At 34.6% G+C, this 13,970-nt stretch overlaps 1 protein-coding gene across 3 annotated transcripts; it reads left to right on the top strand.

The window, feature by feature from the left end:
- The first annotated feature begins 8,410 nt into the window (after positions 1 to 8,410).
- LOC130797486 (U11/U12 small nuclear ribonucleoprotein 25 kDa protein) lies at positions 8,411 to 13,309 on the top strand. 3 transcript variants are annotated; one of them, XM_057660086.1, is made up of 5 exons: positions 8,411 to 8,640; positions 8,939 to 9,252; positions 9,691 to 9,796; positions 12,568 to 12,667; positions 12,867 to 13,309. In XM_057660086.1, the coding sequence occupies exons 1-5, from the start codon at positions 8,426 to 8,428 to the stop codon at positions 12,960 to 12,962; spliced, it is 831 nt and encodes a 276-aa protein (XP_057516069.1). In that variant the 5' UTR covers positions 8,411 to 8,425; the 3' UTR covers positions 12,963 to 13,309. The 3 variants fall into 3 exon arrangements, with proteins under 3 accessions (XP_057516069.1, XP_057516070.1, XP_057516072.1); XM_057660087.1 differs by having other exon boundaries at positions 8,526 to 8,694; positions 12,867 to 13,303; XM_057660089.1 differs by lacking the exon at positions 8,411 to 8,640 and adding an exon at positions 8,702 to 8,831 and having other exon boundaries at positions 12,867 to 13,304.
- The last annotated feature ends 661 nt before the right edge of the window (positions 13,310 to 13,970 follow it).

The raw sequence follows: 13,970 nt of genomic DNA, 5'->3' as shown, positions 1-13,970 counted from the left end.
AAATAAAATAACACGGGACATAAAGTCACGTTTTACAAAAGCGTCTGATATTGTATGAAAATTTCACAAAATTTCTGCCAAACCTAATTAATATTAACCATTTATTAAAATTAAAAATTTTAAACTTTTAAAAATAATTAAAAGCCGCCTATTATTCCCCCCAAAACTGCTTTTTTTTTTGCCATTTTCTTTTCTAACTACTTCAGCACATCTTACTTGGTCTTCTCCAAAACCGCTTCACTACGCAGTACGCCATAACAATCGATATTCAAGTTTATTTTCTGCTCTCTCTTATACAATTGCTGCATATCCTCTTCTCTGATACAATTTTCTGATATAATTCCGCACACCATAACAATCGATCTTCTCCAAAACCGTTTCTCTGATACGTATTGCTGCATAACGATCGGTATTTATATTGGGATATTTTTGGGTAAATAATATTTTGGTAATTATCTTGTACATATTTGATTGTGATAATTTAGGAAGTTTGTTTCCTAATTTATCTTATTGCCTAGTTTATCATATTCTAGGATTTTTCATGTACAAAATATATACGGTGTAATTGACAATGGAAAAGCGGGGTCAGTTTTGTATGCTCAATTGAATTCTTCATGGTATCAGAACCTTCAACCTAAAAAAAAAAAATTTGTGTTGTGCTGTGCAATTATGGTGGGCGAATCTTCTTCTCCGTTCTACCTCGGACCACATGATCGACCGGGGGATTTTATCACAAATATTCGCCTAAAGCTGGATAATTTCAATGAATGGTGTCATGCCATTCGTATTGCTTTGCGTTCTCGTAGAAAATTTGGTGTTTTGGACGGGACTGTTACAACTTTCGAACCACCATGTACGAAGGACGATTGGATGACGGTCCATTATATGCTGGTTTGGTGGCTCATGAACACCATTGATCCTGAGGTAAAATCAATGCTATCTAATTATGAATATGCTAAAAAGTTGTGGGATGATTTAAATGAGCGTTTCTGTATTATTAATGGACCTCGCATTCAACAAATTAAATCTGAAATAAACCGTTGTGAACAATCTAAAACTATGCCTGTTGCGGTTTATTTTGGAAAATTTTTTGTTTTGTGGGATGAATTAGATAAACATGAGCCATTGTTAGTTGTGCCTGTAATAAACGTACTTGTGATGTTGGGAAACAACATGCCGCTAGGCGAGATGCAGATCGTTTCCAACAATTTTTGCTTGGTTTATATTCGGAGTATTATGCTTCTCTTTGATCTAATTTGTTATCCCAAGATCCCCTACCCACCCTCAATCGGTTTATTTTGGAAAATTGTCTGTTTTGTGGGATGAATTAGATAAACATGAGCCATTGATTAGTTGTGCCTGTAATAAATGTACTTGTGATGTTGGGAAACAACATGCCGCTAGGCGAGATGCAGATCGTTACCAACAATTTTTGCTTGGTTTATATTCGGAGTATTATGCTTCTCTTTGATCTAATTTGTTATCCCAAGATCCCCTACCCACCCTCAATTGGGCGTTTCAAGCTGTTGTCCAAGAGGAGAGGGTTCGTGGGATTGCTCGAGGGAAAGAAGAAGAAGAAGCATCGCCACAACCTTCCACTGCTGTTGGCTTTGCTGTCCGTGCTGCATCTTATGGTAAAGGTCGTGGCAGTGGTGGTTCGTCTGTACCAGTGTGTGATAAGTGTCTCAAGCGTGGTCATATTACCTCTCAATGTTGAAGTGATAAAACTTGTGAACATTGCAAGAAGAGGGGTCATGTTAAGAGTGCGTGTTATGAGTTAAACGGCTTCCCGGAGGGGTATACTCCACGGTAAAAAGCTGGAGTTTCGCCTTCTACTAGAGCCGGCAAGGTATTTAAGATTAACTAAACAATCTGTAAGCAAGTTTCCGCTTCTTTCCCTTAATTCTGCTCCTCCCATACTGAATTTTCAGATAAACTAATCCCATAAATCCTGGTATAACAACGGCTTTGCAATCGGAATTGCTATTTCTAATTATCGGAACTGATCTGAAATTACTAAATAGTCTGTAAGCAAGTTTCCGCTTCTTTCCCTTAATTCTGCTCCCCCATACTCAATTTTCGGATAAACTGATCCCCTAAATCCTGGTATGATAGCAGCTTTGCAATTGGCATTGCTCTTTCTAATTATTGGAATTGGATGCTGAAATCACTCAATTGAAGACCTACTCAAGCTTTGTCATTTCTTATTTTGAAAATTGAATTTGAATCCTCGTCATATCCATCCTAATTTAGAAAATTGATTTTTAATTTTACGTTTGTTTATTTTTTCGAATTTACAATCCTAATTTGCATTTGTTTCTAATGTGGAAAATTGAATTGTATTTTTGGTTGTTTTTTTGTTTGTTGCTTGTTATATGTAAAAATTGATTTGTTTCTGATTTGCAATCTTAATTGTCATTAAATAATTTGCTTTTTTGTGTATTGTTTGTTGTTATATGTGAAATTTGATTTGTTTTAAGTTGCTATTGTAATTTATTGAACAATTTGATCAACTTATATAGATTTTTTTATTTTGTGTTTAAGCTCTTAGTTGTGGCCATAATCTTGAAACGTTCTATGCTACGAGAAACTTTCTTATGGTGTTTGACCAGATCAATTATAAAAGGAAGTTATTTCTAATTGCATTCTAATATGTTAACTTCAAAAGAATTTACGGTCCGTTTGGTACATGGTATTAGAGGGCGGTAATGGTAATAAAATTAAGTAATGAAAATTTTAGTTGTTTGGATGCCTTCAATGGTAATGGATGGTAATAAAATAAGGTAATGAAATTACCAAAAAGGGCCATTTTCATTACCATCAAACAACATGGTATTAAGCGGTAATGGTAATGAAGTATTACTGTGGTAATAAAATAAGGTAATGTTGTTTCGAGCTGAAGAAAAAAAATAATGAAGAAAAAAAAGGTAATGTATGTAATTATCCAAAAAAATATTATTATTAAAAAAAGAATCATTAGATAGAATAATTTAGATACAATAATGCTTTTAGATACAAATATACAATAATGAAACTAAGAGTCATTACCATTTTTTATTACTAACAGCCAAATGCAATCAATGGAATATTATCTCCCATTACCATTCTTTAGTCATGCACACCAAACAAAAGAATTTTCATTACCAATTCTCATATCCATTCCTTCATTACTATTGCCATTACGACATTTCATTCCCATTACTTCATTACCATCAACCAAACGGGCCGTTAATATATTCCGTTCTAGGCTGCTGTTACTCACAGCAGCTTCTGGTTGTGCGTGTCTGCCGACCTGCTGCTAACTGTATCGAGGGCTGCTTGGGCATTAGTTCATGTTTTTTGTGGTGTGCAGCAGGAATCTGCATTAGCGGGTATCAATGCTGCATGCTGATGACTTCCTGCTTCTTGACCGGGCTAGGTGATAGGCTGTGTGGCTTCTCTAGCCAGGAAGTAATTATGTCTAGGAAGTATTTTTTGTTATACTTCCTAAACATAATTACTTTAAAAAAAAGTAAATATTGTAAACTTACTCCTCTTTACCTTGCAAACAATGGGAAGATATTATCCAATTGTTGCGTTTATGTCGTTATTTTGTCTGTGTCTAGTCTAGTATTATCATGAATCAACCTAGTGAAATTTCTCTTGGGTTGTGAATTAACAACTTGGGTCAACAGGTCTTGTTGGTTTCTGTCCGAAAATGGATACTGCATCTTCTAAGTTCTAAGTATGTAAAATAGGTTAGATTGGGTGATTTATGGTTATTCAGGTTTGTATGGAGTTGGATTTGGGGTTCGTTCACCAAGTTTCTGTTTAATTTTCAAATTAGTTCAGACATTTCTTGCTCCTATGTACATTACATAAATCTCCTCACCATAGAGTCTTTTGTAAATAGTCCTAGTCTTATCTTCATCCTTGTTTGTGAATAAACTCCTAGTTTGATGTTTTATAGCTTGTTTAGACTCCCTGTTTTAGTTTTTCCCAAGATAAAACACGGTAATTCTTGTCTTTAGTAGTTAGAGTTCACTTGTTTTGATGAACTTATTTGCTATCCTTACTTTTGGATACAAGCTGACCTTCATGTAATTTTTAAAATTTTCTAGAATGGATACAGGCTGGGTTGATTTACCTATTGGCCACCCTGACTGCTGGTTGTATGAAATTCATTGACTTTGCTAAGGTAGGTCATATTGATGGAGCAATTCTTTGTCCATGCAAAAAATGTAAAAATGGGAACTGGTTTCCTGTAAACCAAGTGGAAGCGCATATTTTGTTCAAAGGGTTTTTTCAAGCCATATAAATTTTTTTTTTGTCATGGTAATAATAGTTTGAATGATGAAGTGAGTACTAGCCAAAGATATGTTGATAATACATTAGCTTCACTAGGCCGAGATGATATGAATGGACTTTTAAAATCAACTTTTGGTGTTGATGCACCTTCCAATGACATGCATTTTGATGATCAAGAAAATGATGAATATATTGAGGAGTCTTTTTAAGGTTTTGACTAATGATACAACCTTCATCAAAGATGACAAATATACAAAGTTATTTGAGTTTTCTAGCGTGCCACTTTATGAGGGATGCAAAAGTTTTTTCGAAATTGTCTTATCTTCTACACTTATTTCACTTGAAATCTATGCATCATTTGTCCATTGAATCTTTAAATATGAACCTTAAACTTCAATTATATGCCTTATCCGAATGATTTTTCTTTATTCTGGCCGACTTTTTAGAGAAGAATAAGTGTTATGTTTGTGGGGCATCAAGGTCGAAGATGGTCCAGAGTAGAGATGGTACACTTATGTGTAGGATAGGTATTCTGTTATGTTAAGCTCAGCCAGCAACAGATCAATTCAACACAGACAACAGAATGCAATCAGCAAATACAAACATAATGAGAGAAAGAAGAGTAAAGAATGAAGAAAGAGAATCGAAAGGAAAGCTTGTATTATTTACTAGAGAGCAAAGTACTCCCCTGAGCTCTTTGAGTGGCCCAGTAACTCCTAAGTAGACCTGGGAAAATTTGATCCGACCCGAAAATAAACCCGGGACCCGACCCGACAAAACCCGAACCCGACCGACCCGAAAGCGACTTAATCCGAAACATGACCGACCCGATAATTACCCTACCGAAAATGACCCGACCGGAAACCGACCCGTTTTGACAGATTTAATATCAATTTTTAGAGTAATTTCAATGTTAGAATTCATTTCAAATAAAATTTTAGTTTTCAAAGTATCTCAACATATTGAGTATATCACTTGAACCCTAAAACTCATCAATAGATCTCAAAAAACACGTATTTAACGTCTTTTTAGCCATCGTAATTATTTTTCTTTAAAAACAGGACGTTATAATCATCTTAATTGAATATATGTATCTTGTTAAACCAGTCAAATGAGTTTTTAATTCTTCTACATTTCAGTAAGCAAATCAATATAATTTATACGAACGTTTCGCACGTTTGAATGAGCTTTTCAAAAAACGAATATCGCTACCCTAAATTATAAAATGCGTATCTTATAAGACGAAATAAGTACTTAGTTAGTTGTATATCTTTCCAACATGAAAATTGTGAAGATAATTTTAACGTCATTTTTATCTAACATTACAATTATAATAAACAAAATAACTTTTATAAAGCGCGTATCTTACAAGTCTTTCAAAATAAGTATTAATTCCCCTATTTTTCTTGCACTTAAATGAACCTGACATACCAACTATTTTTTGAAAATCGTACATGTAATTTCTCTAATGATTTTTTTAGACATTTTAATGATTTTTTTAATGTTGAATTAGTCGATTGGATATTTTAATGTTTTATGGTAACCCGTTGGGTCAATCCGAACCTACCCGAAACCCAGAGTGATCCGACCTGAAAGTGACTTGATCCGAAACTGACCCGACCCGAAAATGACCCGACCGAAATTGATCCGACCCAAAACCCAACCGACCGTTTTCCCAGGTCTACTCCTAAGGTACTACACCCCAATTGATACTACAAGCATGAATGTAATCTAGCCTTTCTTTACAATATATAGCAAGTACCCTATTCTAGAAGGTACAACTCAGCATGTAAAACAAACAGAATTTTGTAAAATGCTTTAACAGAAAGTTGTTATAACTGATTTCTATTTTCTGCTCTCAATCATTTTTCTTCCTCCTTAAATAAGTGTATTTAATCATGGGCTTGGGCTTTCCTCTATCCATGACATATTCCATCGAAGATGATGTGATACTTCCCTCTTATTCCTAGACTTAAAAGGATGTACTTTGTAACTTACTAGAAGCACTTATTAATTTTTCAAAGTTTATTTAATTTAAAGCTTGAATTACAGTTGTTCTAATTAGATATTGGTTTGTTTTAATAATCCAACACAGGTGCTAAGAATGAGTTTTCGAAGTTAAAGAACGTTTGGAGATATTCATGGGAATGCGAACATATTAGAAACAAGGTTTGAATCGAGAGAATCACCCAAGTCTCCTAACTATTAGGCAAGGTCTCAAATAAATGGGACCTTCCCCCCTCCAACATTAAAGGCATCTGAATCATCTCAAATCATGACATAACAACCTTCAATCCCTTAAATACCCATTTCTAAGCCATCATATCCACCTGAATCCCATGTCGTTGCAAGAAAAACACCTGAAATACCACCGCTAGATCAACGTAGATGGCTTATGCACCAAGCATTTCGAAAGACTAGGGGAGATACCATTTTGCCACAGTCTTCTGGTAAAGCACCACAAGAATCTAGGTTGACTTCTCGTGTGCCTAAAACCACAACTTCTAGGGTGCATTCTCCACCTTCCATTATGTCCACTTATAATGTGCGTAAAAGTAGTACTTTTAGGGTGCATGCTCTAACTTCCATTAATCCTTCGCTAGCACAACAATCTGAGTCCACTCATTATGTGCGTAAAAGTAGTATCTCCACCTTCTGTTAATCCTTTGCCAACACAACAATCTGAGTCCACTTATAATGTGCGTAAAAGTAGTACTTCTAGGGTGCATTCTCCACCTTCCGTTAATCCTTCGCCAGCACAACAATCTATGTCCACTTATAATGTGCGTAAAAGTAGTACTTTTACGCACATTATAAGTGGACATAGATTTTTGTGCTGGCGAAGGATTAGTGGAAGTTGGAGAATGCACCCTAAAAGTACTACTTTTACGCACATTATGAGTGGAGTCAGATTGTTGTGCTGGCGAAGGATTAACGGAAGGTGGAGAATGCACCCTAGAAGTACTACTTTTACGCACATTATGATGGACTCAGGTTGGTGTGCTGGCAAAGGATTAAATGCAGTTGGAGCATGCACCCTAGAAGTTGTGGTTTTACGCACATGTGAAGTGAACCTAGATTCTTGTGGTGCTTTACTAGAAGATTGTGGCAAAACAGTATCTCCCTTAGTCTTTCGAAATGCTTGGTGTATAGGCCATCTACATTGATCTAGTGGTGGTATTTCATGCAATGTTCTTGTAGCGACTTGGGATTCTAGTGGATGTGATGGCTTAGAAAGGGGTATTGAGGGATTCAAGGTTGTGATGTCATAATTTGAGATGATTTAGATGCCTTTAATGTTGGAAGGGGGAATGGTACCATTTATTTAAGACCTTGCCTTATAGTTTAGGTGACTTGGGTGATTCACTCGATTCAACCCTAGATTCTGATATGTTCGAATGCCTATGAATATCTCCAAACGTCAGTTTACTTCAAAAACTCATTCTTTGCACCTGTGTTGCATGACTAAAACAAACCAATATCTAATTAGAACAACTATAGTTTAAACCTTAAATTAAATATACTTTGCTAAATTTAATAAATGCTTCGAGTAAGTAACAAAGTACATTCTTTTGAGTCTAGAAATAAGAGGAAAGTATCGCATCAGCTTCGCTGGAATACCTATCCTACTTTGCATAACCTAAACCCCTACCTTATGTATCCTAGATTCTTACTTGACCTACAATAAACCCTTACGTGACATTTACTATACCCCAACTTCACTTACACAAAATCCCTACTTTGTATACACCAAATCTTTACTTTACATACACTCAATACTTACTCTGCATATACTTAAAAACCCATGTGTAGTATAATAAATGATGAATACACAAAGCATATACCTTCATCTAATGTATTGGTATTGCTTTTTTCATCTTTTATCTTATTTTGATTATCAAATTCTAGCATTAGATTATCAAGTGTTGAAACTAATTTCAATAATTAAAATATTAGTTAGAATTTCATTATCAAATTTATTAAGTGAATGAAAAAAAATATTCATTATGAATTAAAATTATTATACTAGTTATTTCATTTGTATCATGATCAGATTGATTTTGAGATGAAGATTTATCAATATTTAGCATTAAATCTTCCATTGGATTACTGATGAATTTCGAGCAACAATTTCAATATGGAACGAAATTTTTGTGTTTCTATTTGGAAACCGTGGGAATTTAAAAAGCAATTTTTTTGGGTTGGACCTCCTAAGAGTTGTCTCTTAGAGAGATGTTATAGCCACTATATACATATACATACATACATAATCCCGCATACCAAGCGCCCCCAAAGCTCTGCAAAATGCTCTTGTCGGCGATCGTATCCTAGTTCACTCGTTTCCTTTTGGGGGTAATCGTCTTGGTCGTATTCCTACAAATTATTTTACATTGTTATTTCTTAAATGTGAGTAATAGTTAATTTCATAGTAGTTCTTCAATCTATATGTTCCTTTGGTGAAGTTTTTTCTCCATAAAAAATCTTAAGAAGATTGTATATGAAGCTTTCATTTCAGAAATTTCGTAGCAATCTCAATTTTAGTTGTAATTTTCTTTCAATCTTAAAAATTTTGATGTCATGCTGTAATTTCATTGTGAAAGTTCATCATTGATGATTTCCACTGCTAAATAATTTTTGTAAAACAATCCAGAGAGAAAGGTATAACAAGAATTTCCACCATGTTACAACAAAATAGGCAAGACACTAATTCCCTAGATAGAGAAAGCAGCATGGAACTGAGTGAGAAGATTGAGGAAGGTTCAACTTCTGGAGGTGGAGGAGCAGTCTACAGCAGTGAGAACGTAAAGAGGGCAAGGCTGAATTCAACATTAGCAGCTCTACTAGACGACCCTGTTCTCGCTGATGTCCCAAAGAACCCTACTTTATCCGATGTTGACACCCTTATTAGCTTGGAGCTTGGTAGTGCCATGCGTATCTCAGTTCTCAAGCCTGATTCTTCCTTTGGTATTCTCTCTTTTCTCTTTTGCATTTTCACAAATCAATATCTAGGGTTAGGGGTCGAAAATTCAGCGAGTGGAGTCTTATTTTATCTATGCATTTTTACTAACAGATTGATGTGCATTTAGAGGTAAACACAAGACTTTAGGTGAGGAAACCTAGAAATTCATATCGACATTACAAAAAAATTACGTGAAGGGTCGAAAATTGGAAGAAGTGTAGGGTTGTGGCTGGCTTTCACAAAAGAGCTGAAATAAGAACTGGTTTTAGGTGAAAACTGTGTGAAGAGAGTTAAAGTAATTGGTAGGTTAAATACTCTATATATACAACATTTTGACTGATTTTTGAGGGTGGGTTGAGATCGACTAGCCGACCAATAGCTCAGCCCATGTATGCATTCTTTGATTCGATGAACTTCTGATGTATTTTATTGCATATTTTCAGATGTTGTAGTCATGAATACTGCGACAGTGAAGGATTTAAAGCTTGCTATTAAAAAGAAAGTCAACGATTTGGAGCAATCACGGATGGGCCATCGTCAAATTTCTTGGTATGATTTATTCTCTATGGACTTCTGTAGTAATTTAGTGCATTTATAGTTTGTTTTCTGGTGGTCTGTTGTTTACATTCAACCCCCAAAAAAACCAAATTGTGCATTGGATAAACTTCAATGACCTTTGGAAAGTAAATGTAATGGAAGAATTTTATGGTGTACTTTTTTTAACATGGTTATTTTTCTTCAAAGAGACTTTTGCGTGTGACTTGTTGTCATAGGACTCTCAATTTTGATAAGAGTATCCAAAGTAATTTTTTGAGCTCATTGTAATTTGAAGTTGAAAGAAATGTGAATGGTGAAGGACAAATATTTGGGTAATTTTGGCTGATTCTTATATTTGGCCGTCTATAAATCTTTGATTCTCTGACAAATAGTCCAATAAAATTTTATACTGATCTTCTCCTCTCCTCAAGTACTATAAAGGTTCACTAAGGAGCCAAGTGATACATTGAGGTGATAGCATTATCGTGTCAGAGTACTCCAAAATGAATTGAGTTGGCAGGCAGCTCTGATTGAGGAGAATCAAATTGGTAGACAGTTTTAATTGATGAGAATCAAGATATTTGTATAATGATATTTCATGCAGTCGAAGTAGCTTTGTGTTGCACTGGGATGTATCATTTTGCATTACGGGTTCATGAATCGAACGAAATTTCCTTGCTTGTGGCCTTTGGGTCAGCATAAATATATAATGTCATTGGTGCACGAAGCGTGCACTACACAAATTACTCACGAGTCACAAATGAAGTGTTGAAATTGAGATTGAACTCATTGGAGGATACTTTCATAATATGCTCTTCATGAATGGGTAGTGAGCGAAAGACTTAGACTGTCCTTTTTTTATATGAATAATTTGCGAATTCCAGCCTTAAAGTTTAGGCTATTTGTGAATTACAGCCTCAATATATTTTTTTGCGGGTTAGAGACACCAAAGTATCAATATCTATGGCATACTTCAAGCTAAAATAGTCGGGATCCTATGATTTGGCCTGAATTCTGTAAACTTTGATATTTTGGTGGTTTTAATTCGCAAATAAAAAAATTGAGGTGGCAATTCGCAAAAGGCATACATCTTAAGGATGTAATTCTCAAATAATTCTTTTTATACATGGTTATTAGAGCATTTAGGAATTGATTTATGAACATTGAGTTTTTGATGTTCTGTTATAGCCTGGGTTTTATGTAAATCAAAAGGTAGCTGCAGACAAAGCCTCTGCTAATTAAGAGTTTCAAGGCATTGTTGCTATAGAAACCAGTTTTGATGGAAGATTCATCTCAGCTTGATGCTGATTCACATGCTTCCATGTCTTGTTGGAGATGAGCAGAAGTTTGGGAGCTAACCACTTACCTTAAATTGCTCCTTGTTGTGTGGTAGATTTTAGTGATCGTTGCAAAGGGGTATTCGGGATAAGATGAAAGATAGTCGTTTAAGATAATTTGGGTTTGTGCAACAATGTAGTATTGGCGAAACGGTTAGGATTATAGAAAGTTGGAACTTGAGGGATTTAAAAGAGGATAAGGAAGACCAAAGAGGACCCGAAGGGTAGGAGTGGAAACGAATATGAAGAATTTGAATTTACAGGTTGAGATGGTAGGAAATCGATATGAATAGAGAAAAATTTATGTGGATGACCACTGGGAATGACCGACTAGTTTATGTAGCCCACCTAATTTTTGGGATTTAATTCTTTAAAATGTCAAAGTTGTAATGCGCCCGTTCTATTCTTTGTTTTCCTAGTCAGAGAACCCATAAAACCAACCCAGTAATGTGCCCACTCCTCCCAACACTTTACATGAATATTCTCAGAGTTCAGCCGTCGACATAGTTCAAGTTCTGAAGCTCCTCCATTGCAGTCCCCAAAGCAATCTTTCCGGTATTGCAAGATACCAAGCTTGCAAGGGGCGTGTTGTGAACAACAAAATTAATCGTCTGGAAATAGCTTATAAAGAATGATTCGCAGCAGTTAATTAGGAGATTTTAGTGGTAAATAAAGACAAAAGCAGGTAAGAATAAGCTTACTTGACTAGGAATGATGTTAGTTACAAGAAGCTTGTGGAAGAATCGAATGCAAGTGCTCAAATAGTTAATCAAGAGGAGAGAAGGCATGAGATGAATCATGAAGTTTTCTTATGTTAGCTTTACATTTTCTTAGTTTTTCTTGGAAGAGAACAAGCCTCTCAAAAGCTTGTTAGTTTCTAAATTTTCTGCAATTGCAGTTTAATACAAGGAATTTCATCATTCTCTTCTTTTACGAGCATTACTAGCTAAGACTGTGTATAGCAACATGTAGCTCAGACATGACTTGTTATTTGTATCCCTGTTTCTTTTCATTTGAGGTTGACCCGTTATTCTTTTCATATCTTTTTTAAATGAGTGAAATGAAGAAATGACTTTAATTTCCATTTAGAGTTTTCTGATCTGATAAAAGAGTTGAATAAGGACTTGGGTAAGGGAGTAGGTGAGGAACTGAAGGGAGTTTAGGAGGGAAACATAGATTAATGTACTTCAATTCAGTAAGTATTATAGGTTGCGTTCATCGTATCCCCTAAACCCTGCATAGGTGGGAGCTATTTGGGTTAATAGAACGGAATGTACTTTAGTATTATAGATTGAATATGTATGTTGAATTCAGTATCAGCAGTTCTGGAGCATCATGTATCTATATTATAAATGTCTTGCTCTGGGGCACACAGGTTTATAATACTTATTAACTTGGTGTAGATTAGAAAGAGTATCTTGGCCCAACATTCTATTGAAATTACAGGAAACACGTATGGGCGAATTATTGCCTCTTGTATCGCAATGACAAACTTCTCGATGAAAGTACAGCACTTCAGGATTTTGGCATACGCAATAATTCTCAGGTATCCATTTTTATTGTTTTTGCCAACTTTCAAGTCCATTAAAGTATGCTCAAGTAATGGCTACACTTTCTCGTTACATTCGACTTTCGCTGTTTTTTGAACAAACAAAAGCAATACTTGCATTTGCTTTGATTATTTGTATCCTGTTCCTGGTTGATGATGAGTTTTACTGGCATAGTACCTCTTTTTTGTTCCGCAGGTGCAGTTTATCCCTTTTGTTGTAGCGAGGCAATTTCAGAAGCATACTCGGAGCAAAAAACATCGCTTTTTCCACGGTTTGAACAAGTACGCGTGAGGCTGTTGTTACCAGAGCTTTAAATGGTCCAATGTGATAGACATTAGTCTTATACAAGAAGATACTTGCACTATTACTTCAAATAATCATTTAAATACTCCTCTGTCCGTTGAAATTGTAATAATAGAAATGACACAGATTACATAATAGTGAAAATGTTGAAATTGTGTGGATAATATTAAAAAGAGAAAAAATATGTAAATAAAAATTAAAAATTTATTGTGGAGAAATTTCATTAAAGGAAATGTGGCTAAGATCGAGGATTTAAAGAATTTTGTGTGGAAATTTCAAATGGATATTCTTAGATGTATGATTTAGCCTTTGTTGTATCAGCAAGTTTTGTAATTTGTATGAGTTTGTCTTTGAGATGAGTTTATATAATTAGCATATTTGTCTAATTAATTATTTTAAGAATATAAGTGTTTATTTTATGATTATAATTTATAAGTCATCATGTTAAGGTTGTAAGTAATTGTTTTAAGATTAATAAAATTGATAACTTTAAAACTGTAATTGATTATTTTGAGACAGTAAGTGTATATTGCGTCAATTTAATAGAGATAATTTTTTTGAGAAATTGTTTGATTTCAGAATTTGTATTGTAATATTATTTAGGTTTAGGGTCTGTTCTCTTCGTTTGATATGATTGGATCTAATCTGAATTTACTATGGTCTGATTTGATCTTATCTGATCTGGTTTGATTCAGTTTGATCTGATTTGGTTTGATTTAGTCTGATCTGATCTGAATTTTTTTGATCTGATCTGGTCTAATCTGAACTGATCTGGTCTGAGTCTGATCTGGTCTGGTCTGGTCTGATCTGATCTGATTTGGTTTCATTGAGTTTGTTATTATAATTTTTTTTATTAATGATAAATAATAGTAGTTAAGGTATTACTTTTATTATTATTATTATTATTATTATTATTATTATTATTATTATTGTTGTTGTTGTTGTTGTTGTTGTTGTTGTTGTTGTTGTTGTTGTTGTTGTTATTATTATTATTAT

This window comes from Amaranthus tricolor, chromosome 13 (genome assembly GCF_026212465.1).
Source record: "Amaranthus tricolor cultivar Red isolate AtriRed21 chromosome 13, ASM2621246v1, whole genome shotgun sequence".
Taxonomy (NCBI): domain Eukaryota; kingdom Viridiplantae; phylum Streptophyta; class Magnoliopsida; order Caryophyllales; family Amaranthaceae; genus Amaranthus; species Amaranthus tricolor.
This window is presented reverse-complemented; position numbering and strand designations above follow the sequence as displayed.

Excerpts from the sequence above, each read along its gene's own strand:
- LOC130797486 (XM_057660086.1), top strand. The coding sequence starts at position 8,426 with ATGGAACGAAATTTTTGTGTTTCTATTTGGAAACCGTGGGAATTTAAA. Across the intron at positions 9,253-9,690 it reads CAAGCCTGATTCTTCCTTTG|ATGTTGTAGTCATGAATACT; the intron begins GTATTCTCTCTT and ends GCATATTTTCAG. Across the intron at positions 9,797-12,567 it reads GGCCATCGTCAAATTTCTTG|GAAACACGTATGGGCGAATT; the intron begins GTATGATTTATT and ends TTGAAATTACAG.